This window comes from Chelonia mydas, chromosome 1 (genome assembly GCF_015237465.2).
Source record: "Chelonia mydas isolate rCheMyd1 chromosome 1, rCheMyd1.pri.v2, whole genome shotgun sequence".
NCBI classification, from domain to species: Eukaryota; Metazoa; Chordata; order Testudines; family Cheloniidae; genus Chelonia; species Chelonia mydas.
The window spans coordinates 222,960,832-222,988,587 of record NC_057849.1 but is presented as its reverse complement, the minus strand read 5'-3'; the positions used below and the strand labels follow the sequence as shown (position 1 = coordinate 222,988,587).

General features: G+C 40.2%; 1 protein-coding gene and 1 long non-coding RNA gene across 2 annotated transcripts in view; one reads left to right on the top strand and one right to left on the bottom strand.

The window, feature by feature from the left end:
• The window catches only part of PPARA (peroxisome proliferator activated receptor alpha), a 75,449-nt gene extending 50,790 nt beyond the window's left edge, over positions 1–24,659 (top strand). Inside the window, 2 exon segments of the mRNA XM_007058252.4 lie at positions 8,979–9,426; positions 14,218–24,659. Of these exon segments, the coding sequence (XP_007058314.1) occupies positions 8,979–9,426; positions 14,218–14,465 (696 nt within the window). The 3' untranslated portion in view covers positions 14,466–24,659.
• Positions 2,138–6,356, bottom strand: LOC122463721. The gene is made up of 3 exons (XR_006287321.1): positions 4,882–6,356; positions 2,366–2,427; positions 2,138–2,221 (listed from the first exon to the last, which is right to left on the bottom strand). It is a non-coding gene; the product is annotated as an uncharacterized LOC122463721 (long non-coding RNA).
• Positions 24,660–27,756: the final 3,097 nt, after the last annotated feature.

Here is a 27,756-nt window from a genome sequence, read left to right as displayed (position 1 = left end):
TAGAGTCCACACTACCATGTAGGAACATCTGACCCCACCTGTCTCTTCTTTACTGGTATTTGTCATCCCTATCATGCTTAGTGAGTGAAGTTCCATTTAAGGTGACTCCTTCAATCCAGGCATGCTAAGTACAGTTCTGCTGCCCAACATCAGCCAAAAGTGATAATTTTAGCAAAGCAGCTTCATCATGCTATGCTAGGATGACCAGATGTCCTGATTTTATAGGGACAGTCCCAATATTTGGGGCTTTTTCTTATGTAGGTGCCTATTTACCCCCCCACCCCCGTCCTGATTTTTCGCACTTTCTATCCGGTCACCCTATGCTACGCACCTAGGCAAGTAGGCATATCTGTGCAAACACATTCTGTTCCTGAAGTCTCTTCCCTCAGCTCATTGCTAGATGTCAGAGGAGAGTTCATTCATACCTGCTAACACTTGGAGAATATGCCTTTTAATATTTATTTGACAGGGTTTTATTATTTTTAAACATGGGCCCTTCAGGTTCAGTTGATGGTGATGGGAATCCAGCTTACTTGTTGCTGAACAGTACTTTAGCAGTTAATTTCAATAAATTCTGATTCTTCTTCAAGTAACGTTCCTACAGGTGCTCCACTCTAGGTCCGCTGTGCCTTTGACCTGAGATTTCTCATAGCAGAGTCTGCTCAGCCTGCACATGCGTTTGTCAGTCTCATCCCCCCTGCTGCTGTTATATAGCACAGCGTGGGCAAGCCACCCTCAACCACCTCGGGCTGAGACGGAGTTTTAGCAGTTGTCCTATATAGATTTCCTCAACTCTATTTTTCTCTCTTGGTGATTATTGTAGTGTTAGTGTTAATTTTTCCATAGTTAGTATATACTACTATTATAGCTTTTTTCTTTTTCTTTTTTTAAATATTTTTCTATGTACTATTTATATAGACTTTAGATCTGACATTTTTTTCTGACTGGGAGGTGATGCCCAGTTCTCCTGGCTTCAAGCTATGTTTGTCGTGCCAGGAGGCAATCCCAGGCAGCCTCAGACATTCCCTCTGTATCTGTTGCTCAAAAGTGCAATTTATGTCTGGCCTTTAAATCAAGAGCCAGAAAAAAAAGAACTAAAGCTTCGCTTCCTCGTGATGGAGAGCTCTCTATGTCCGACCTCCAACCCAGGCCAAGGGACCCCCCATATGTCAGTCCCCAAGCAAGTCTGCTGCCTTGGAGTCCCACAGTTCCAGGGCACCCAAAAGGAAGATACAGGACTTTTCTCTCAAGTCCTCAAAAGAAAAAGTGTTCACCACATAGAGATTTTACCTCTAAAAAGTCAAGGTTATTGGTTCACTCAGCTACTCCAGCACCCCATTCAGGTACCCGGCTCTCAGTTCCTCAGGTACCCATGGTACAGCTAGATCACAAGGCCACGGGGCCAGAGAGACCCTTGGTACCATTATCAGATCGAGGCAGCAAGAAGAGCTCTTCCTCTGCTTCCTCAGTATGGAAGAAGTCCACTGAGGTTCCGACCATGCCTTCCTTGGGGCACATGAGATCTTCGGCTCTGTCAACCACTGTGCTTCCCTCTGAGCACCTGAAGACTGTGGTATCATCAGGGTCCTCGGCCATGACTGACATCATGAGCCTTGGTATTGATATTCCTCATGTTGCTGCAAGAGTTCTGTTTTTCCCCAGGACCTGGCTGTAACTGAGACTCCTGACTCGGCTCTTCAGCTCTGATTTGCTGTCAGTACCAAGAACATCAGGATCACCTGAAATGATTTCACCTCAGATCTCTCCAGGAGCTCCACCATTCCTGAGTGAACCTGAGGAAGAGGATTCTGAGGAGGATCTTGCCTTGGTATCACAAGCATCAGTCCAGAGGTGGTCGCCTCAGTCCTTCAGAGGGCCCTTCCCAGAGACTTCTGCTGAAGCTGCAGCTACTTGCAACCCATGATTACCACCAACACCTCACTGTTATGAGCACCCTTGGGTGCCTCCTTGGGTGCCTCCTAGTATGCCTTATGCAGCTCCTCCTTGGCCATATTGCCTCCTTGGCTTATTGCCAAGAATTTTCCAGATCATCCAGTACCAGCCACCATAGAGAGAGGCATCCTGCATGACCTGCTCCCTCCAGGAGACCTGACCCTCAAGAGGATTCTTTTGAGGAGCAGGAAGCCAGTGAAGAGGTTTCTCTTACAGGAACATTTCCTCTTCATCTACAGATGAAGCAGTCATGCGTCCTCCTCCATCCCTGGTGGGTGATTTAAAACATTGTCAGGATCTGAGCAAGAGAGTTGCAGACTCCTTGCAGATTCCCCTCAAGGAGGTTACAGAGCCTCATCATAAGGTGCTTGATATATCCTTCACTCACCCTCTTTGGCATGCATAGCTTTACCTGTAAATGAGGCTCTTTTAGACAGCTCTTTTAGATCTGGCTTCAGCTTCTATTCTGCCTACCTGCAAAAGAAAGGACAAGAACTATTATATCTCAGCAAAGGACTCAGATTTTATTTCCCATCCCTCACCTAACTCCTTGGTGGTGGATGTGGTGAATGAATGTGGTGGGCAGCACCACCCTAAATCCACGCCTCACGACAAAGACCATAAGCGCTTGGACCTACTAGGGAGAAAGTCTTACTCTTCAGCTTCCTTTCAGTTTAGAATTGCCAGTTATCAGGCTTTGATAGCAAAGTACCATGTCAATTATATCAAGCTAACTTCATTTGTCGATCATCTACTGGAAGAACACAGGGAACAATTCCAGGCAATTGTTGTGGATGGCCTACTACTTGCTAGGACAACCTTGCAAGGCTCCCTCAATGCTTCTGATACTGCTTCCCATTCAGTCACTACAGTGGTGGTGATGAGAAAAGCCTTCTGGCTCCAGCTGTCCGGTTTCCCAAAGGAGATTCAGAATACAGTTGAGGAGCTGTTAGCTGTTTTCAGATAGCACAGACAAGTCTCTGCAACCACTGAGGGATTCTAGAGTGACTTTGCATTCTTTTGGCATTTATACTCCTACATACAAGAGAGAACTCAGCAAATCTCAGATGGTCCAGAGATTCTGCCCCGTCCAATTCCTTCCCTCCGAGAGCAGTGGTCTCCAAACTGGGGTGCGCACACCCCCAGGGGTGCACGAGATGATCCCAGGGGGTGCACAGCAGCAGGAGTGCCCCCGGACGGCACTCCGCCATATTTTTTCTTCGGCGGCAGCTCTGCACGTCCACGGCTGGTGTTCCCCTCCGGCGGCCCACCTGCAGTAAGTCTTCCGTTCTTCTTCTGTCAGCAGCGCGTCTGCGGCAGGTCTTCCGGTCTTCACCCTGGGGTGTGCGAGCCAAAAAGTTTGGAGACCACTGTCCTAGAGGACGTATGAGCCACACCAAAGAAGGCATAGGTTTCAAAGAAGGAAACCGTCCACTTCTCAGCCTCCTTCCTCACACACCAAGCAGCAATTTTGACATGGTGATTGAGGCTCTGAACCAGTGTTTCCTCAAATTTTTTACGTTCATGTGTGGAATGAATTTTGTTACGTGCACCAATATGGAGGTGATGGTGGTGAGGTTTGGAGTGTGGGAGGGGGCTTGGGGCTAAGGCAGAGGGTTGGGGTACGGGGCAGCATGGGCTCTGGGTTTGGGGCTGGGGATGAGGGATTTGGGGTGCAGGCTGCCCCGGGGCTGCGGCAGGGAGAGAGGACTCCCCCAAACCCTCTCTCGCCGCAGCAGCTCGGTGCCGGGTCAGAGGCTCCTCTCCCAGTCCATGGCAGCTCTAGCTGGGCTGGGCTTAGCTGGGGTCAGGCTCCTCTCCCTGGCAGCTCTGGCGGGCCTGGGCTGGGGAGGGGCTCCTCTCCCTGCCTGAGTGGCCCTTTATAGCCTGCTGCACAGCTTACAAGGAACTACCATTCTCATCCTCTTCAGCTTCACTGGTTCACCAGCCTTCCTCCCTTCTGCGACTGCCTTCGCCACTTAAGTCAAGCCAGGGAGTCTATCACTACAGACAAGTGGGTCTCCACAATCCACTTTGCCTCACTTCCACCAATGAACCATGCTACCCATCCCTCTTCAGGGACCCTTCTCACGACAGCATGCTTCAAGATATAGACACACTCTTATATATGGGGGCTATAGAACCAGTTTCCATATAGCACAGAGGGAAGGGACTTTATTCAAGTATTTCCTGGTACCAAAAAAGAGTGGAGGTTGGAGACCTATCCTAGACCTGAAACTACTCAACACCTGTGTGAAGGCACAGAAGTTCAAAATAGTGATGCTTACAGTGATAATTCCATTAGAGCAAGGAATTGGTTCTCAGTCCTCTACTTTCAAGATTCATATTTCCACATCACTATCCACCCATTCCACAAACGGTTTATCCATTTTATTGTTGGCCAGGACCACTGTCAATACTGATTGCTCCCCTTTGGCTTATCATCCGCCTCGAGGGTCTTTTTGAAGGTCATGTTGATGGTAGTTATGCAGGAAAGTATTCTCTTACCAGGACAATTGGCTGCTGAAAGGAGGAGCAAGATCCTCTTCCTTTTGCACCAAGGCATCAGACTCTGGAACTGGTGCATATGAAACAGGCTCACTATCACCTCGGCATTCAGAATGTGACTGCAGACTCACTCAGCAGACACTTCTTCCAAGACAAGTGGGAAATAGACTCCAACATATTACACCACAGATTCTGTCAGTGCAGTACCCCCCAGATAGACTTGTTTGCCACTTCTGCTCAAGGGGCAGATTGGGTCACCAATCCATAGGGGACACTTTTCACCCTCAGTGGATGTCAACCCTACTGTATGCACTCCTGCCAACTCTCCTAATAGCCAAAGTTATACTCAAAATAAAGAGTGCCAGAGCCAGAGTAATTCTAATAGGTCCAACTTGGCCCAGGCAAACATGGTTTTCTTACCTGATACAGCTATCTGTTTGCCCTCTGATCACTCTCTGCATCACTCCCCATCTCGTCTCGTAAGAGTGCAGGAAGATTTTTTTCATCCCAATGTCACGATGCTTGGTCTCAAAGCATAGTTGTTGCTGGCTCATGCGATTCGAGGCAGCCTGCTCAGAGAACATAAAAAGAGTGATATTACACAGTAGGAAACAATCTACTCACTACATGTATTCTGAAAAATGGATGTGGCTTGCCAGTTGGTCTGACCACGGGCAGCTTTCACCAATGACTACATCGCTTCTGGATATACTAGACTACACCCTAGCTCTGAAAACCACGGGTCTATTGATGAGCTCCATAAGAGTCTCCCTGTCAGCCATCATGGCTTTTCACCACCCAACAGAGGGCTATTTCGTCTTTACCCACCCGACCACAGCAAGATTCCTTGGAGGGATGGGAAGAGAAATTTTTTATCTTCCGGTCCAGTTCCCTACCCTAGTATCGGACCTCAGTCTGGTCCTCAAATGCCTCACAAGACTGCCCTTTAAACCTCTGGCTACCTGCTCACTGCTCCATTTGCAATGAAGATGGCATCCCTGATAGTGCAATGGGTTGGAGAAATAGAGGCCCTAATGGCATATTCCCCCTTCACAGTGTTTTAAGGACAAGGTCACACTGCGGCCCCACTTCACATTCTTACCTAAGTTCTCTTTTGAGTTCCATTTCTATCACCCATTCATTTGCCTGTCTTCTACCCCAAATCGCATCTGAATTCCCAGGACACACTGCTGCATACCCTGGATTTTGTCTAGACGGAACAAAGCCCTTCAGAAAGATCAACAAGTTATTCATCTCGATAGCAGACAGATCAAAAGGGTCAGCAGTCTCTAGCCAGAGACTTTCCAAGTGGATATCAGACTGCATTAACTCGTTACCAGTCTTGTAACATTCAGCCACCTTCACTTTCACGCTCATTCTACAAGCTCTGTTGCCACTTCCATGGCCTTCTTCAGAAACCTACCAATCATCAACATCTGTAGAGCCACTATTAGGGCATCCATCCATCCATACATTCTCCCAACACTACGCAATAACTCACGACTCCACCTCTGATACTGTGTTCAGCTCGACTGTATTTTCCACCGTATTGGACTCAGCTCCGAAGCCTCTTCCACCTTAGATGGCACTGCTCCATAGTCACGTAGAGCACCCATGGGGACGCTACTTGAAGGAGGAGGAGGAATGGTTACTCCCCCTGTGCAGTAATTGTGGTTCTTCAAGATGTGTTCCCCTATGGGTGCTCCACTACCCGCTCTCCGTCCCCTCTGCTTCAGAGTTCTTGGCGATGGGGCTCTGCAATAAAGAAGGAACAGAGGGCAGTTTGCCCATGCAGTGCTATGTAACAACTGCACTGGGCACAAGGCTGACGAACACAGAAATTTCCAGTCCAAAGCGCAGGGAACACTAGCGAACCTGAAGTGGAGCACACATAAGGACAAACATCTCAAAGAACTAGAGTTACTGCACAGGGTGAGTAACCATTTCTTCTTGGCACAACTGTAGTTCATTTTCAGAAATTACAAGCTCTTTTACCTAGAGACAAGGTAGCAGTATTAACTTAGGGTCCCAAGATGGATTTGGCAATAAACTTCTCCCCCCGCCCCCCACCTTGAAAGAACAGCATTTTATACTGAAAAGGTGTTAAACTTTAATGACCCACAGTATTTAAAAATAGGTTAAACCTTCTAAATGGTTTAGAAACTTGGATGTTTTGTTTGCCCCCCGTGAAGTTATGTTAATAATATTTAGAAGTACTGAAATGGTGCAGAATGTAGCTACCATAAGCAGATCAAAGATGGACAAGTACCAGTGAGATATCACTGACTCCTAAGAAATATATTACAGTTATCTAAATAGAGATTAACCCTTTCAGTCTGTTAAATCTTGAAGTCCTTACTCCAGCAAAACTCACTGACTACAAGGAGAGTTTTGCCTGAAGGAGAACTGAATAAGGACTTCACCCTATGGTTTACTTACCTTAGATGGGAAATACTTTGATTAACTTAAGGAACCAGATTTATAACTGGTGTCAACTTCATTCATTTCATAAACCTAGTTTTTCTTAATGGCTAGCCCTTTTTTCTAATTCTTGCTCTTCAAAAATATTTTGAGGCTTTATAGTCTGGTTATCATTTTCCTGAACTCTGATCACTCTGTTTAAGAAATTGTGGCTTTTAATTAATTTTTGAAGGAATCATCTCCTCAGTTTGCACTACACAGATTTCTTTACTTAGAGCATCCTCATTCATGGAGAAAGTTCTTGCTAAGTGCTGAATATTTTTATTACTTTGTGAGACACTGTTCTAGTGTCCTGAAAATCATTATCAGTAATAACAATCCAACACTAACCTTCTTAAATAGGAATAATGGCTAGAGCTCCTGCAGACGATCAGTTGCAGAGATATAACTTAAAATAAATAATTCAATAGTGAACTACAAGAACAATACAAAAGTCCAATTCCACTGACAGTTGTAAGCGGACTGCATAAATATGTGAAGTGTCAACTTATGTTTAAATGACTGAATGAATTCCTCATAGTCAAATTCCACAGTCCTTAGCGCTTACATAGCTAATATCCCACTGAGGTGAATGGGATGTGTCACAGATCTAGTCAAATGCCCCCTCTTGACTGTTCACCAGACTGCTGTGAGGAGCAGCAACTAGATTCCATGTGCTTCAAGCCATCCAGCAACTAGATTCTATGTGCTTTAAGCCATCAGAGCCTGAATAGAGATCATGCACTGCCCTTATCTGGGGGTCCCAGGCACACTCTTGTAGTACAGACCCTTTGTCTAGCACCTCCTCCTGACAACAGACCTTGTAGTCCAACTGGCCAGCCCCTGGGGGACCACTACTTACCCCTCAAACTTTTCATAACTTTAACACAGACTCCAAGGAACTGTAGCCAGGTGGGTGTTTTAGGTTCACAGGTTAACTCTTTTTAAGAGCGCTTGAGAGGTGCAACACATAACACACATGTGGACTGACTTTGTGTAGAATTCTAAACCGCCACTGCTCTTTACGTAACCACTTAAGAAATACACAGATCTATATTAAAATAATACATCCTCCACACATTTCCCTGCAACACTTTTTCTCATCACTACAGAGAATTCTTTGGACTGGGATTTGGATACTCTAGGGATGTCCAAGATCCTCCTGCTGCAGCTCATGGCTTGACTTCTGATTTATAGAGCTTGCTTTCTCTAACCTTGGTTGTTCACATAGCTAAACCCCCTTGCTCCCACTATAAAAGCATGCCCAGCTTATCCCCCCGTCTCTAGCCCAAAGCTTTCTAGATGGCTCTGTGAGTCCCTCAAGTTCATATGTCCCACCACTAGTCCCTGGTTCTTGTGTCCTGCTGCTGGTAATTTTACATTCTCCAAGCCCTTTACTCCTTATAGATGAGCTGGAGGAAGTGACTTGTCCCGGCTCCAGCCAACCTCCTTAGTATACGTATTGACCAGTCAGAGCACAGTCATTAATGTTAACTGCTTTCCATTGTTTCTAGCCTGGGGCCATGGCTGTGCTATAGTGGTATAGCTATAGTGTGGCAGGCTACTCTGACAGAAGGCATTTTTCCATCACTGTAGGAATTCCATTCTCAGAGCAATGGTAGCTAGAGCAACAGAGGCATTCCTTCAGCCTAGCTGCATCTACACCAAAGGTTAGGTTGGTATAACTATGGCACTCAACAGTGTGGATTTTTCACACCCCTGAGTGCCATAGCTATGTCATCCTAAGTTTTAAATTTAGACCAGGCCTGGGAGAGTTGTGCTGATAGGTTCATCAGCAATGGCGGATACACATTGACATAGAGACATTCCATGATAGTGTTTTTCATAAGAACAACTTGACCATTGCAACCAGAATTCGTAAGCTGTATAGATAGATTTCTCAAATCATCACAGGATGCCATCTGCATAAGTGCCAAATAAGTAGTAGTAATCTGGTCCTTATCCTTTTAATGGCTGAAGACTGATCAGTGTGGGGAATTAAATAGTCCTCAAAATATTTATTTTGTAAATGGATTAATTGGTACCTTTCTCTGTAGCCATTTGTTATACATGACATGGAAACACTGTGTATGGCAGAGAAGACTCTCGTGGCAAAACTGGTAGCCAATGGAATCCAGAACAAGGAAGCAGAAGTTCGAATCTTCCATTGTTGCCAGTGTACATCTGTAGAGACTGTAACAGAACTTACTGAATTTGCCAAATCTATCCCTGGCTTCTCAAATCTTGATTTGAATGATCAAGTGACTCTGTTAAAATATGGAGTTTATGAAGCCATTTTTGCCATGCTAGCTTCTGTAATGAACAAAGATGGGATGCTAGTAGCCTATGGAAACGGCTTTATAACTCGGGAGTTCCTGAAAAGCCTAAGAAAGCCATTTTGTGATATTATGGAGCCGAAGTTTGATTTTGCAATGAAATTCAATGCACTGGAGCTGGATGATAGTGACATTTCGCTTTTTGTGGCTGCTATCATTTGCTGTGGAGGTAAGAGTTAAATATCTGTTCTTTGAAGTAATATTTACGATTTCACTCCCATCGTTTAGTAATTAAAAATGGAAAAGTGTATTTCGTTGTAATTTATGGAATTATGACAATTCAGTTCTGTCACTAACAATGTTTTTCGCATGTTAAATTATGTTTGGTATAAGATAAATACTCATTAAGGCTTTAATCCTGCAATGTATTGCACAGGGGTCTGCCCGTTTACAACACGTTGTTGGATTGGTGCCTTGGGGCTTTCTAGTTTTAAAAGTGGGATGTGAAGAGTATCCCTTCCTTGAGGAATAGGGTTGGGCATGAAGAAATATTTCTAAACTCTGAAAAAGGTGGGGAAATACAATATGGGACTGATAGTGGAGTTAGATATTCCTGTTTCTTTTAATCTCATCCTTAGAGGCCAATAAAATTATGGCTTTGATGTTGCTCTTTGGTACATGTGAGTGGACCCCACATTGAAATCAAAGGGTTCTGCGCAGCCACAGCATTCTGCCCAGGCATTTCATATTGCAGGATTGTGACCTTAATTTTAATGTTTATTTCCAGAAAATAGCATTCTTAAATTTGAGTTAAGATTATAAATACTTTCTGTGTTATAGTGCTTAAAGTTGTGCTAGATCAGGGGTTCTCAACCAGGGGTACGCAGAGGTCTTCAAGGGAGTACCTCAACTCATATAGATATTTGCTTAGTTTTACAACAGGCTATATAGAAAGCACTAGCAAAGCCAGTACAAACTAAAATTTTATACAGGTAATTACTTCTTTATAGTGCTCTACATACAGTACACTGAAATGTTGTAAGTACAATATTTATATTCCTGTTGATTTATTTTATAATTATATGATAAAAATGAGAAAGTAAACAATTTTTCAAGTAATAGTGTGCTGACACACTTTTTTGTATATTTTGCCTGATTTTGTAAGTAGTTTTTAAGTGAGGTGAAACTTGGGGTATGCAAGACACATCATGCTCCTGAAAGGGGTACTGTATCTAGAAAGATTGAGAACCACTGTTCTAGATGATTCACAGACGACCTCAAACAAACCATTGCCCAACATTGTTTACACTCTAAATTTAATAACTTGGGGGGCTTAAAAGAATATAATTTAAAATAAACAGAATGGAAAAAACCAGAGTTAAGGTTTCACTTTAAAACTCCTCACAAACATTTGGAAATACACAGTCAAGGTGCTCCAGACTCTACCCTTGCAGCTCTGGATCCTTATCCACCCATATTAACAGGACAGCCTTTCACCTCTTCTCCCAGTATTCACAAAATGAGGCATATATCTCACTGTACTGTCCCATACTTAACATACTGCACCAATTCCTTCACTACATATAAGCCACCTGCCCAACCTACATCTTCCATCTTTTATTTCATGTGCAGACCAAAAACCTCTGCCCCAACATCCCAACTTCTTACTGTCATCAAGGTACTGCAGCTTATGACCTGATACTCTCTAAGTACAATCCACAAACATCACCCCCCCATCATGATTTACTGTAAGACAAAAGGCCCAGTATACCCTCTGAATATTATTTTTTACTGCACGCAGACTGTTAAAAGAACATTTGAGTGCTTGAGTTTACAACCTTAAAAGTTAGAAAATGTTGGAATTGTCCATGCCTGTGCAACTCTATTTCAGCCCTCTTCTGCATATTAATATGATCCAGTTTTTAATACATGATCACATGGGTATATTTTTTCACAGGACCCCTGCCTCATTCAGTGCACAGGATAGTGCTTTGGAGATACAGCAGGGCTGTGTAGCAAAGGAGAGCAGGAGCCCTGCTTTATTTGTTACAGAAGTTTGAAGGTGTGTAGTGAATGAGATAGAAGGTGGTCACTAATTGTGTGTGCGCCTCATGTTCTGGGTGCCTGACTTGAGACCCTGGGGTCTGATTTGCAAAAGAACTGAGCACTTACAGTTGCAATTGAAGTAAAAGGAAGCTGTGCTGTGAATATAATAAACACTCTATAATTCTAGCTACACTGAACAATCAGGGCCTAGGTGTCTGAAATTTGGGCACCCAAAATTAGTGGATACTTTTGACTGTAATCTCTGTGTGCCTCAGTCCTCATCTGTAAAATGTGGATAATAATATCCCCATATCTCACAGGGTGTTGTGAAAATAAATGTATTAATGACTGTGAGATACTCGGATACTATGGTGATGAGTGCCACAGAAAAGTTCATGAAGAAATTAATAATTCTATCTTCAGGGCAGGGTATGCATAGTGGGCAGTAAATAAAGCCTGGTGCCACACACAGAAAAAGAAGGAGAAAACAAAATATTAAATAGCTGCTCATTAAGTGAGCACCAGCCACCCAATGCACTGAATGAGGGAGTCCTGGGGGGAGGAGAGTGAGGGGAGGGAGATGTGATCATGTAAGTAAAGACTATATCGTAATTAGGCTTGGCAGAATTCTATTTTTATATATAATTTCAATGGATAATATTGATTTTTTTCTATTTTATCACTTTCAATTTTCATAGTTGTGGGAGACTGCAGGAGCAGGCAATAATTATTTAATGACAGTAGACGTAGAGTCAAAAAGTTACAGATTTATAATGGTTAAAACTAGGGCTGTCAAGTGATTAAAAAAATTAATCACTATTAATCACGCAATTAAAAAAATCACGATTAATCACACTGTTAAACAATAAGAGAATACCATTTACTTAAATATTTTGGATGTTCCTTACATTTTCAAATATATTAATTTCAATTACAACACAAAATACAAAGTGTACAGTGCTCACTTGATATTTTTGATTACAAATATTTGAAGTGTAAAAAGAAGTGTCATACAAAGACCTGTTCTTACTTTCTGATGACATTGTAAATAAGAAGCAGTCAGCAGTATCTCCTGTAAATGTAAACAAACTTGTTTGTCTTAGAGATTGGCTGAACAAGAAGTGGGACTGAGTGGACTTGTAGGCTCTAAAATTTTACACTGTTTTGTTTTTGAGTGCAGTTATGTAACCAAAAAAAATCGACATTTGTAAGTTGCAATCTCTTCATCGTGAAAGTGTACTACAGTATTTGTATGAGGTGAATTGAAAAATACTATTTTGTTTATCATTTTTGCAGTGCAAATATTTGTAATAAAAATAGTATAAAGTGAGCACTGTACACTTTGTATTCTGTGTTGTAATAGAAATCAATATATTTGAAAATGTAGAAAAACATCCAAAAATATTTAATAAATTTCAATTGGTATTCTATTGTTTAACAGTGCAATTAATTGCCATTTTTTTAATCAGTTAATTTTTTTAGTTAATTGAGTGAGTTAACTGCTATTAATTGACAGGTCTAGTTAAAACACAGATTGTCAACATCACATGTCAAAATATACAAAATAAATATCCTTAAATCAAACTCTTAAGTTCTCGGACAGCATTTTTCTTACTCTATGCATGCCTGGATTATTATCAATGGAAACACTTTTTGTTTCGTGTGTGTATGGTGAAATCCAAATTTTCTGATAAATCTGATCTTTCCAAGCCTAATCATAATGCTTACACCCATCCTGACTCCTTGTCCCATTCCTGTCCTCTCCTAGCCAGTCATCTTCACTTCTGAGGCATATCGTTGCCCAGCAAGTGGTAGTCTTGCCCTTCTGGACTCACCACCCCAGTCCCAGTCAACTTCAACATCCATACCCAGTCCCCGCCCCCCCCCCCCCCCCTTCTACCAGCTCTTCATCTAATCTGTCTCTTTCCCCCAACACAGCCTCCAGTTGATGCTCCTAGTTCAAATTTCCCTACCCAGGCTCCTTGTCCAATTTCATTGTCACCCTCCCTCTCCGAGGCACCTTGTCCAAGTCTGTTTGCCCAGACAGTCCCAGTAGTCCCTGTGTACCAATGCTCCTCGTCAGATCCATCTCCCCTTCTCCCACATCCTAACACAAAGGCCTCCCTTTCATTTGCCAAATTTGAAATCCCTGTTCCAAAGTACAGGTGTGCTATATCTTTTCAAATAAAAGATTTTTTTTTTTTTTTTTTTAGCATGGACAACATATATGTTTTTCCCAGCCTCATACTTGGAAACAGCTGAAGTTCTAGCCCGAGGCACACACCTGGCATGGAAAATTTCAGCCCACATATTTGTCAAAGTTACAAGCAACTGAAAACATGATCTGATAATGAGAAGTGTCTCATAATCTTAATAATAATAAATGGTGTTGCCAGCCTCCTCTATGATTAATTGCAGGATGGTAATATCTATCAAGTACCAATCCAGATTGGTGACTCATTGTGTTTGGCACTGTAGTAACATAATAAAATATCTTCCCTGTTCCAAAGAGTTTACTAAAAACACCCAAATGCTTAATCATATTTATCCTTCTGATTGGCATTGGAGACCCCACAACCTTCATATAGAGAGCATAAAATCAGATATCCAGGCTAGACATGTCCCGTGTACTATAGCAGAGGGTTTGTGAGTCACGTAGAGAATTCTCTCTTCAGCCCATCTTGAAATAACATTGGCAAAAGTCATGAGGACCTATTTATTTATTTTATTTTATTTAATAAAGTTAGTCTGTACCAGTACTCCTGACAGAGTATTCCATAGCTATTCAGTTGTATTTCAGAAGTTCACTGATGACAAGATTTTACTTTGGGCCTGATCCAAAATCACTGGTGTCGATTGGAATAATCTCATTGTCTTCAGTGGGCCCCTGGAGCAGGCCTTACATGCAGATAAAATATGAACAATGGTAAGATTATATGACGTGTGTTCTTTTGTTTGTTTGTTTTGAGAACAGATCGCCCTGGTCTTGTAAATGTAGAATACATTGAAAAGATGCAGGAGGGCATTGTGCATGTACTAAAACTTCACTTGCAAAACAACCATCCTGATGACATCTTCCTCTTCCCAAAACTCCTCCAGAAAATGGCGGACCTCCGACAGCTTGTCACAGAGCATGCTCAACTTGTTCAGATAATCAAAAAGACTGAATCTGATGCACTCTTGCATCCTTTATTACAAGAAATCTACAGCGATATGTATTAAGGGGTTTTTGTAATTTTTTCCACAGTATTTAAAGCCCAGAGCAATATTAATAATAGATTGGAGAAAAATTACTTTGTACAGTTATCGGCTGTGCTTAATTCAAGAACATAAAAAATCTAAATTGTAGATAACTGGAATGTCATGCTTCTTTTGTCGTGGGTTCTTTAAGTACTTTAGAGAAATTACATAGTGCTCATGAATTTGCTCATAAGAAGCTTTGGTTAATTTGAAATTTGAGGGTTAGCAAGAATGTATATGTACTGAACAAGTAGATGTTTAACAAATCTGAATCTGTTAACTAACAAACAGACCTTGATTGATCAAAATTATATTCTGTATTGGGCTAGTCATTGAGCATTAATTTACCAAATAGGGCAAAATTTGTTCAAGATACATGCACTATCTTCTAGAGATTATATACTCTTGGTTTAAATACTTTCATGTTCATTATTGAGAACCAACTAGCACTTTCAATTTTTTTCTCAAACAAGAGTCAGGCTAGATGTATCAAGTGGCTGGGTATAACTATACATGCACAGGTATATTTATTTGAAAGATATTTACTTTGTTGCTGTCTGAATTATGGGAGGAATAGTACTACTAAAGTAAATTTAGGATTAGCCTTTTGAAAAGTCTTTTTTTAAAAAGTTAAAGGATTATCATGGTGTAACTCACATAATTGCTTCCCTGCCATTGCAGGAGCCTGAGGCACTTAGGTGCACCTTGATCCCTTTTAGTATCCCATGGGATGTAATATCCAATGACCAAAATTAGGCCAACTAAAATATCAGTGTGTGGGTCCTGGGTGATGCTGGTGTCCTCTGATATACAGGAGGTCAGACTAGTTGATCTAGTGGTCCTTTCTGGCCTTAAACTGTACAACTCTATAAACTATAGAAAAGATATCTTAGCAAGATGCTTGTTAGTGAATTGTACTTTACAGTGGGGGAATGCTTTTTCAAAAGTGTTCTAATGAAACTAGGGGAAAGTTCCTTTTGGGTGGAGTGTATTGTGTGCATCTTGGAGAAGTCTTAATAGCTTAAGATGAAATTTTTACTTTAAAATGCCATTTTGAATTAGCAGGACTTGGGGAGTCTCCCAGAAGTCTGATTCTTGCCCCAGGGAAACTGAATTCCAGATTGTCAGAATACAATAGCTTCAGGTGGTGGTCTACTCTGAAAAATGATTGTACAAACATGGCACCTTTATTCTTAACAGATCTTCAACCAATATGTATTCAAAGTGTTACATATTTACTGTTCTGAAAAAAATATTATTTTACATTCTTTGCTTATATTAGCCCCTCAAACCTTAGTGAACTGCCTTCTGTTCCTCCTTACACATTGTTAACAGAACAATTAACTAAATTCTAAATGCAATATATTCTGGCCTCCTTTTACTCTACCACACTGGAGGCAACAGGTACAGAAAGCAGAATTTGTAGACACTGATTGCACAGTTGTAAAGGAAGGGGGCACAGCTTGGAGAAAATAGTTTCATGTAATTGAGGGCAGAATCTGAGCCATGGTGTACTGCTTACTGGTGATGTAAACCAAAATAACACAGCTTGAGTTTATGTCCATGTTGTCTGCGGGACTGGCAGTTAGAATAATCATAGTACAGTAAACTGAGCACATGTAATCTGAAAATCATTGAAACAAAATAGACATGGAACTCCATCCTGCCACTTTGCAGACTACTGTATAAAGAATGAAAACAACTGCTAGCCATGAGTTTCTTTTGGGAGTAACATTTAAAATATTTATTAAAGATGGTCTCTTTCTGCTCTTACCTTTCTTTTCCTTTTTACCCTGACAGTTTCTCTATTGATCTTCTTTTATTGGGTGTTAAAACAATGATCTTGACAGCCAATTTTAGCAATACTTTCATAGTAATAATTTCTGTGGCAGAAAAGGGTCAGTTTTCATGTCTGCTTTATTGCAGCATGGTTTCAAGGCCTCAGAATCATAACCCTTCACTAACAGAATCAACTTGGGTGTAAGGTTTGATGAATCCCAGAACACAGAACCGTGATCTCTGTTTTTATCATTGAACTTGTTTCTGCTAGAGACTTGTTGGTACAGTTAGGCTTTTGGTCATCTGAGCCTTACATATTGTAAGATGATTAGAGTGATTTTTTTCAACTTATACATTACAAGTGTTAAAAACAAATCATCTATACTTCCATCAGTGTGTTTGGAATCTATTGCAGTTTCTGTGCTTATGTAACTTCTCAGGCGCACACAGCTCAAACTGGAGTATGTGTCTGGGGGAGGGAAAAAGTAAAGAATGCATGCATACAAAATGATGACATGCATACTACCTTTCCCATCCGCCATTTTTTCTTTCCACAATCAAAAGTATGGATATAGTACATCTGCCTTATCTATTCAATTAGCGAATAGATTTTCATGTTTTATCAGAAAATAGTGAATTGAGAAATGATCTCCTTTTATGTATTATTGCAGTACATGGTGTCTCTTCAGAAAAATGAGAGGATTTCAGCAGTGGTACTTTCTGTTACTAAAAATGCCCATTGCCAGTTGCAAAAGTTCAAAAATCATGAGTCAGATGCCAAAAAATTATGAGGTTGGCTTAAAAACTATAAGATAGATAATATCTTGGATTCTGGGGGCGAGGGTGGTCTTTTAGCTTCTGAGCTTTAGGGGCTTTTAGGTCACAATTTCAAACTACTCCCAAGAATGAGGGCTAGGAACTTAAGTGAAGGCTGAGATTCTCACATAATCACTTCTTTCTTGAAGATGGGGCTTTAAATAAAGTCAAATATTGCAAGACTCATAATGAAGTCGTAAGAGTTGCCAGTATTTGAGTTCTCAAGTTAAATATGGACCTGAATGCTCTGGATCTGTTAAAATACTTCAGCTTCCTATTATTGTTATCTGTCCTTCTGGAAATTTATTTCAGACTTGTTCTGGGTTCATTGCATTTCCTGTACACTCTCCCTGTTTGTTTCCAACTTTCATACAGGTCCAAATTCTGGACCTCTGCACAGACCTTAAATAAACAAACATTGCTCAGGGAAATGTCCATGGGAGTCAGGGAGGGCAACATTTTTACCCTATTGAGCAGCACCCATTACACTTACTTTTCTCCATGTAGGTGATTAGACTGGTGGAGCCACATAATCATTGTCACACTGGCTATACCCTTGCCCATACCTCACCATTCCTACCACCAGCCACTAGTCTGCACTGCTTTGGAGGAAGCCAGTGTGGAGTCAAGTTCAGTGCTGTCCAGAATGCACACGGTACAGAAGAATCACAGTGATTCCACTGACTAAGTTGCTGTGCTTCCGTTGAGGGGGAGGTAGGTTTGTCCCAGAATGAATAACTATTACAGTGAATGATGAATTTTTGGTTTTGCCATTTGGGATAAAATGTGATGTTTTGTTGCCTGGATGGTTGAGCAAGGACAGCACTTTTCAGAGAGAGACAAACTTCAGTGCAATGCTAGAATTGCCTCTTCAGGTAGATGATATGCATATGGAGTTACTACTGTTTATAAAGCTTAGATGAAAGCATTTGTTCCTCAAAACTCAAACCCTCAGAATGTTTGTCCTGTAAGGGGGTGTGATGCAGCTGACTCAGTTTTAGTTGTTTGACTAATAGTAGTCCCCATAATTAAGTCTTTGACCATCAGCCATTATGAATACCTGCTCTGTTATGAGCCCTAACAGTTAATTCCTTGCTGCCTGGTGGTTAAGGAGACTTTTTTTGTTTTGTCCATTCCCACCTCATCTGCTGAATGAAACAATCTCATTTTCCTTCAATCTTTCATAAACGCTAGGTCTTCCTGGTGCCACTTTGTCTGATACCAAGTACAAAGGTGGAGCAGAACCTATTAACCTCGCTAATGCTCTTGTTTAGTTACATTTGGTACACACCACAGCTCCCCAGGTGAGGCAGTATGCTGTCCCACCTCCACGTGTATATGCTATGACTACGAGTGTCTGAGTATGTCAACATGCATGCTATCACATCATGTATTTTCACACTTAACACCAATAGTGCTACCCCTACTGGTGGTCTCTACGGCTGTAGTTGGCATCTCTTTCAGTATTCTTGATGTATGCAGCACCCACATGTGTGTAACAGTCTGAACAGCACACTTGGTGTGAACCTGATTACAACAGTAGCAATCCAGAGCCTCTTTGTTTATCAGCAAAGTTCCTGATCTAGAAATTCATTCATCAAACATCTAAAAGTTTTTAAATAGGAAAAAACAGCAGTCGCATTTCAAGACCAGCTAATGTTTTGGATAGTTTCCATAACTATTTGAATTTTGATGAGTTTTAAAGAGCTACAATTAGCATTTAAAATATATGTACAAAAAGTATTTGTCTAGGGGTTACACAAACTTGAACAAGATGTTAACAGATCTTAACATTCTGGGAGATTCTACTGAGTGCACTACAGAGATACCTATACTGCCTTCCTAGAATACAAGTCACAGAACAATAGTCTCAACTGTAAATTTAGTATTAGTATACAGAACTTTATTTTAGCATTACATTTGTCACAGATATAGCTCAGCTACCTCAACAGATTATCACAGTAGACTCTAACAAATTTGATTTTCAAGATGGCTGCTTTTGTGAAAGTTTACAGTTTGAACTAACTGTAAACAGATTCCTGAGTAACTTTCATCATGCACAAAGGAGTCAAATCATTCAAGCTTTAGTTGTGTTGTTCTTTTTAAATCAATTCTATACAAGAAAAAGTGATCTGTCTTAAAAGAGAACACTATTACAGACTTGCTGGCCTGTTTGGTACATCATTACTCTGACTAGCAGCAGGTTTTAGGGGAAATTGTATAACCTTAATTTTAATTCATTTGGTTATTCTATTCAAAGCTTTTATTCTAATTTCAAAGTGACTGCGTGCAACCTGCGTTAATACAAATGAAGTTACTTGTGGATACCAAAATATCCCTTAATTTCAGGACACCATCTCTATTTTAAATGCACTAGAATTAAAATGACAACCAACCAGAATGTTTTCCATTTAGTCAAACTGAACTTTTTTGGCATTTAAAAATGTCTTAATTTTCATTTTCCTGTGCCTTTGGGTTTCTGGTTCCAGCCAGCTGCTAAAGTGTTGAAATGCTGCCAAAGAGCTTATGTTTGCACTATTTCTGGCCCAAACAGATTTAGGAAATACCAGCAATTGTACCAGAGTCCATTCTCATGAGATTTCTAACACAAGTTTGTAGACTCATGGGGTTAAGATAAGCATCTAAACATGTATTTGTTTATCTTAAATACTAAATCTCTGAAGGTTTACTCATTGCTAGAATTAGGTCCCAGACTGAACTAGCATTTCTATGTTGTCTTTCATTTCTAATGGTCAGCTTTAGGGTAAGAAGTCTTAGACAAGGCAGTTGGAGAAGATTGCATTGTAGCTACCTAAATTATTTCTAGTCCTCTTCCGTTTCAGCTCAGTTTGTCCCTTAATTTTCAGTCACAAAGCTTCTACCTGAACGTTTTTAAAGAAGAAAAAATCAGCAGTTATTTAAAAGCACTTAATAGCCATTGTACTATTTTATAATAAAATTAATGAAATGTTGAGTATGTCATAAAATTGGTACTTCATTCAAAGCCATAATTGTTTATTAAGGCTTGTTGAATTGAAAGGCACAATATGAGGCTTGCCTGTACCTCAGTGCTATTTTAATAACCACATTCAAATTTGAATATCTGTGTTTAATCAAGTTTGTTAACCCTCAGGTAGTGAATGGTTAAATTTATAATATGGAGGTTTGAACTAAGGTTACTGGTATTGTTCGGTTTTATCTTTTGTTTTTAAACTGAATGTGATAGTTTCTTTAAACTTCCATTTGTAAAATATACAAATATAATTGCAAGACAAACTTTTAGTAAATTACACCACAAAAGCTTTAAAGAAAATATGTAAATTATTTAAGTGAAACACTATGGGCCTGATTTTGCAAACCCTTAGCCACAATGTGAATACTTGTTTGAGTAAGGGCCACAAGGTCCCAAGTTAAAGATGCTATTAATTTGTTTGTGGACTTAATTGCCATAAACTGTATAAAGGACTGTCATGCTCCCTTGCCCTGGACTCTGCCTCAGTTTCCACTCCATCTGTGGAAATGAGTCCTGAGCCAGACTTTTACCATTTTAGAGCCCTCATCCAGAGGATTCCAATAAGTAAACAGAAACTAACACAAAGAAACAGTCTCAGCGAATAGTTTGTCTCTCTGGACTCTTGTTCTTCTCTTACCGAGAAACAGTCATGAACCACCCTGCCACCTCAGCATTGGCTGCTGTTCCCCATCCACGCTGGGGTTTATCAGTCTCTTGTTCCAAATTGCCTGCATTCACTATTCCCTCCCCACAAACTTACTCCTTTTCAAAGGACTTTCCACCTTCCTGCTCCCTCCCTAGAAACTAGTTTCAAACTGCAGGCCTTTCCTGTCCAGAGGCACTCACCAGCTCTCTTTGCAAAGCTAATAGGATTTCTCCTACTGTCTCTCTTCTCTGATAGTTTCCCCTCAGGCTTCTGCGTACTACTTCTAAGCCCCAGTTCAGTGTTTACCCCCTGCTCTTCCACATGTAGGGTCCTTTCTAACCTGTAGAGATCTCAAGCCTTCCCCAGAGAGAGAACACTCTTGGTTGCTTCCTTCTTATACTACTCAGACAGTCTCCTTATAGAGTTCAGCTGCTCCATTACTAATTTGGCTGATGAGGCATCACTTGGAGCACCTAATTGCTCCAAAGTGTAGTTCACAGGGCGGTGGAGGGCAAGTTGGGCAAGTGTTGTGCAAAACTTTGGGACATATCAATGCGTGACTATTTGCAGTTGTAAACAAGGTTTGAAAATATTTGTATGTAGAATGTAGACTTCCTTTGATTTCTCTTTTGATACAAGTAAGTCTGGCACAGGATAAGCTGTAGCTGTAAAATATTTAGTTAACATAATTAAGGTTTGTGGCTCAAACTCACCAAGGTGTAGGGTGGATTTCAGAACCACTTTCATCTTTCCATGCACTGCAGTATTTTGTTTTAATTACAAGCCTAGTCGGAAAACTAAAGAGAGGTTGTTTTTATATAATTCCTGTAGACCTACGTTTCTCTCATAATTTATACTTAAATTTTGTGAGTTGATTTTTGGCGTAACAGGAATAAAGCTGTCCTATTGATTTTGTTTATATATAAATTAATTTTGGTGCCACACACACTGAGGTTGAACTATGATTTCTTAGACATTTCAAAATATGTAACTGACTATACAATGAAAACTAAGTAATTAAAATATGCAATAACTTGGAAGTCATTTATTAATTTTTCTATAGAAACAGTCCTTTTTTCCTTATGACTTTAGATCAGTGGTTTTCAACCTTTTTTTAATTTTCGGACCCCTAAAAAATTTCAAATGGAGGTATGGACCTCTTTGGAAATCTTAGCCATAGTCTGCAGACCCTTGGTGGTCCACTGACCACAAGGATGAAAACCGTGTTCTATGGTAAAGACAACCTTTCGCAGACCCCTTAGATGTAAGTCTGCGGACCCCAGGGAGGCGGGAAACCACTGCTTTAGATATAGACTAAGACAATCTATATATAGGCCCTGATTCTGCATCCCGTGCCTAAGGTAGAATTCCATGTTTGCAGGGATCTCTTGTAGCAAATCCTGATGCAGGATCAGGCCATAGACACTAAGTTAATTATTTGTAATGGTTGAATTTTATTCTGAAGAATTCAAAAATGACACCCAGAACAAGCACAGTATGTTCTAATTGTTCTAGCCATGATTTATATTTGTTGCTGTTTTGTTTGCAGTACATAATATCACATCTTATAATGTTGGTGCAACTTTAAAATTGTAGATGATATATTATCATCCAAGTCCTCTGTGTTCATCGATGTGTCAAACTTTTATTAAGAACTTATTTGTAAAAGATATACTATGTTTTATTTTGGTAATCTATTTTTTCTGCACTGGATTAACGGTCTGAGGCAGCAGTAAAGTAAAACCTGCAAAGAGCTACATCAACTATGTCATGTTATACTGTAACTATATAATAGAAGTGTTTCCTGTTAACTAAAACCATCCCAGGGGCAAGGTGCTTTTCTAAGCAATATCAATGTGTTTAATAGTTTTATTAAGGCTTCTTTCAGTTTCTGAATCTATTTCAATCCTGGCCTCTTGTACCTTTCTTAAGTTTGTCTGCCTGTCAGATCACAATTGCAGGGAAAGATGTAATGGAGCAACAGAATAATTAATGCTGAAGACACAGGGCCAAATCCTTCAGTCTTGCTGATTTGCCAAGGTAAACACCAAGGTCCCAATCCTCAACAACGTGAGAAGCCTGTACCCATTGGGACTACTTGCCTAAGTAATGACTACTCACAGGAATATTAGTTGCAGGACTGGCCCTGAGTAAGGACTGCAAGATTTGGCCCAATTTATTTAATGTAATGTAAGCATTTTGGAGTATATGCTCCTCTTGCTATGCATGTTGGCTCCCATTGTTACACACATTTGAAAAATCCTGACTCATAATTGCTGTAAAAAATTACGTGGTGACTCGGAATGTTATCGTTTACCTTCCGGAGGCTAAAGTACTTGGGTTTGGAACAATATTAACCAGCTGAAACACTGACAGTAAGCAAATGGGGCATCCTAATTGACTGCATATGAGTTCAGTAAAAGTATCCACTATCTGTTTGTTTTTTCCCCCTAACTTGGCTTTGTAAGAAGATTTCTGTAATAAAATTGCTGGATTTGTATACAAGTCAACTTCAAATACATCATAGCTGTACTTTAATACCGCTGACATATTTACATAGCATAGGTATATTTTGCCACATGGAAGCCAGGACTGCCTTCATTGAGGCCCCACCACTTCGTACTGCCTTCTGCTTTCCACACTAATAAAGTAGAATGGTTATTAACTAGTCTTGATGCCATGTCCCTGACCCCCTTCCCCCCACACACACTGCCAGTATTCCCTGACATTTCTACTCAGGAAGCTTCTACTAATCAGGGTGGCTAATGCTCAACTGGCCAGCATTACCTGAAGGGGGTAAGGGAAGAATGGTGCCATGGAAAGAGGCTTTCATGCATTCCCACTCCTGGAGTTGATTCCCCCAGGGTGAGTGTGTAAGGGGAGCATGCTGATGAGCCAGGATTCCATTATGTCCTTGAACCACAGACAGCTACTAAGTATTCCCCTTGGCTTGCAGAAGTGGAACAGAGTGTTTAAGCCTTGATTTATTTCTTTGGTAATTACAGAGAAGTAGTCAAAGTTGTAATATTACTGATTTCACAAAAGAAACGTCGTCAAACAGCAAAGATCAGTTTTATTGACTTCTCAAATGATCTACATTGCAGATTAAAAGTAGTGAAACAGGAGTAGAAACAGCTGTTGAATGATTTTTTTATTAATGTAACACACCAATGTACTTGCATAGTGGTGTTCATTATAATTTTTTAGAATGACCTATAGTATCCAATGTGGCACAAAAAAATTATCACTTTTTTGTCAATGCTGCCGTTAATTAAAATCCTTACCTGTGGGGGGTCATAAGTGGTTAATTCAGCACAAATATAAAAAACATTTTATGTCAGGGTTTCCTGTTGTCTGTCAAACTTTTCTTGGGTGCCTTTTACTGTATTAAATGTACAAAAGTGTAGTGAAAAATGTATCAAACTCATTAGTAGCAGATATTGCTAAGTGCAGAGGAGTCAAAAATAATTATCATTGAGTGACTGTCTTCCTGTAAAGTACCAGTAACTCAGGTTAAATCCCCTAGTACTTTTTAGTCACAACAGTGCAGGTGATGTTTTAAAAGAGGGAATGGAAAGCCCTGGTAACATATGGACTTGTAGGAAAGACACAGTTAAGAGGTCTTTTGCACTTCTACAAGAAATTTTTTTAATTACTAAATAAAGGATTCTGAATGTTCTAAAATCAACAGACTGGAAACAGACATGTAAATTGAGTTACTTTTTTCCAATTTTTATTTTACATTCTGATTTTTCTCTCTTTAAGAATAAGGGATTGAGCTGATTAGTGATTGTGTCATGACTTGTAAGAATCGTATGCGCTTAAAAAGTCATACTGTAAGACTGATGAATGTAAAGATGGTTAATTTAAAGCTATGGTTTTGCCTTAATGGTTCAAAAATAAAATATTTTTTAAAATTGGATCACAGGTTTTAATGAGTGGTGCATCACGAATGGTGTTTGATTTTCTTGGTGATAAAAGACACATTCAGAGTGATCACAAATGTGTCCTGTATTTTTAAAGCAAACATCTTTGCCACCCTCTGCTGACCGCATCCAGCACTTTATCAGAAAGAGCTGAAAGTCCAAACTGGGTCCCTCATTCTGTAAACACATTTTTATATACACATGAATAACTTTTACAGGTAAATAGTTCTGTTTTAAACTCAGTGGGACTACTTACTTAGCTGTTCACATGCATCAGTGTTTGCAGGGGTCAGGGCTTAGGTTAGTATCTCTCATGAAGCTTTGTCAGATAAAGACTGATAGGTGTCGCTGGAAAAAATGTGTTCCTTTGCAACATCCTGCACCACTACAATAGAACTAGTTTAATTTGTAATAGAGCTTTGTCTTAATGGTTTTTCCGTCTCCGAGCTTCTGCTATGCAGAAATCACTTAAACGCTTAGTGAGTAATCCCACTGATTTCAGGGGTGCCACTTGTGTGGAGCTGAGCATACAAACAAGTGTTTGCAGGATTGGGGCCTAAATCTCTCATGGTAATATGTAAAGAATACGTGCTGAGTATGCTTATTACAAACACCACTTATGCACTGTGAGAGCAGTTTTTAAAAGAATATCAAGAGCATATTTAGAAAAATGCATCCTATCTAAAAGCTTGGAGATTAAGTGTGATAGGCTGCTTCTGAAATGAATGAGACTACTTATGTTAGTAAGCAGAATGGCCCCAATTCAGCGAAGCATTTAATTACATACTAGTCATCCCTGTTCAGCTAAACCCTGAAGCACATCCTTAAAGTTAAGGATGTGCTTAAGTCCTTTGTTGAATAGGGATGACTGTTTGAATCAGGCCTTACGCTGGGTAGTAAGTGTTGGCAGGGTCAGGCCCCTATTTTGGAATAACAGTGAAGAGAGTCCCTGAAATATCCCAGAGGGTAATTACTAATAACCGGAACAGTTGCTTGAATGCATTTGGATTTTGTAACTAGAAAAAACTTCAATCATTATTCTCCCAGATCTAGTTTATATCATCACAAGTTACTGTATTATCCCATCTGCCTGGATCTTTGCTCTAGCTCACTTGTTCAGTGCTAAATATCCTATTACATCATCAAACACATTCAGTAAAATTTAGTTAATAAAGTACCAATGTCACGTCTTATTCAATGTGTGCAACCTCCCCCTCTTATGGTTGATTTTTTTGAATGTGCTTTAAATTTACATAGCTAAACATACTCCAATAAACTACTTCCAGCATACAGAGGTTACGCAACGGCGTATAGGCATTCATGTTTTAACGCATCTCGAATTTCACTTCAGCCTCCAGATCTGACTAATTAAAGTTAGGAAAAGATGCCAAAAACTTTAAAAATCACCCCTAAAGACTGTGTCACTGAGTTTGCAAAGGACAAATTTCACGTTGCTGGTAATGTGCTGTTCTGTACAGTGTGCGGCAAGGCTGTAGATTACCTTCAAAGGCGGACAATTTTTGAACACGTGGAAAGCGCTAAACATAAAAAGAAACAAAAACAAAAGGCTAAAACAGTAGGGCCATCGACAACAGTAAAGAAACAATGCCCTGTGATGTGAGCATTCCAACTGGAACGCTGTGTTCAACTGATACCTATGTATATAGTGGCTAGGGAAACTGAAGTTCAGTGTTTCATTTTAATTGTGGAAAAACATGGATTTGTATGGGGGTTTTTTATTGAATTTTTTTTTTTCCACTAAAAACTAGGATCCCTGATCATCAGTTCACTCCTGGGAAAGTTGGAGCATTTATTAGTTAGGAAAGAAAAATGTTGAAGAGAAAGCACTGAAGAGGCTGGAGAAGCATGCTGCTGCTCCAACCATGCAGAGATGAGCGGTGGTTGATGGCCTGTACGTGCTAGTAAATTTTTCCTCAAGTGTAGTATAAAGAAAGGGGGGGATGTGGATGAAAAACATATCTGACAAGAGATGGGCTTAAGTTAGATCTTCATGCTAATGCAGCACTTAATGATGCTCTCCAGTTTAGGCCTCACCCCAGCACTAACCTGGCAGGTGGATAGTAGCATTCTTGTTCATGCAGCATTGGACTTTCCTTGTTTAGCTCATCCCTTTTTACTATGCTCTGTGTGCAAAACACTCTGCACCTGTGTGTGCAGGGCCAATGATGAAATGTACCTGTTAATGATGTGGTGTTCCAGAAGATGAATTAGTTTCTGTTTAAAAACTTTGGGATTTTCATATTACTCTCTTTTATCCCAAGATACTACTGCCAATTGCTTTAAGAAGGTTGGGCTGACTGTGAGCATGAGCATTTAAAACTATTATTTCAACATGTCTAAGATGGTGTGTGCTTCTGAAGCCTACATTCAAGACAGCAGCTTTTCTTTTCCCTCATCCGCCCCTTCTGTTTTAAATGCTGACCAATTTGTGTTAAAATCACTGTTTCAGGGGGTTTTTTTAGAAGGACTCCTTCTGGTACAAAATTACCATCCACTTTCACATAAGCTGACAGACACCAATACATAATTACTATTTATTTTTTTTAAAAAAACAAGAAAAGTACATTACTACCTCCCATCATATCTCTTTCTGCTTTTTGCAGTTTTAGTGTTAGATGAGACTCAGTTACCAGCCCAAGATTAGCTACAATTTTCAAAACTATTTTTTCTGGTGGTAGACATTTAACATACATTTGAAATTTAAAGTGCTCTGTTTTACATTGTGGTAAGTTTAATGTCCCAGATCTATTTTTTCTGGATGGGAACACCTTCTGTTAGTAAAATGTTCATGGGAAACATTGCATTAAGAAGGAAATCCAAAAGGTTAAGTTCTGGCCTACACACTCAAGTGTAGATAATGCAAAAGCATGTACGTTCTTTGATCTTGTTTGTGTGATGCCATAGAAGTGTGCAGTGCTATTAATCTATGCAAAGGCAATTTTTTCCCATAAAAAGCACATAGCTCAAAAGTTTGCAAGCTAAGTTGTAAATAAGTCCTGCTCCTGCAATTTATTAGCAAACATCTTTGTTCCTGTTGCATTCCCTGGAACTCCATATGGCTCCAAAGGTGTC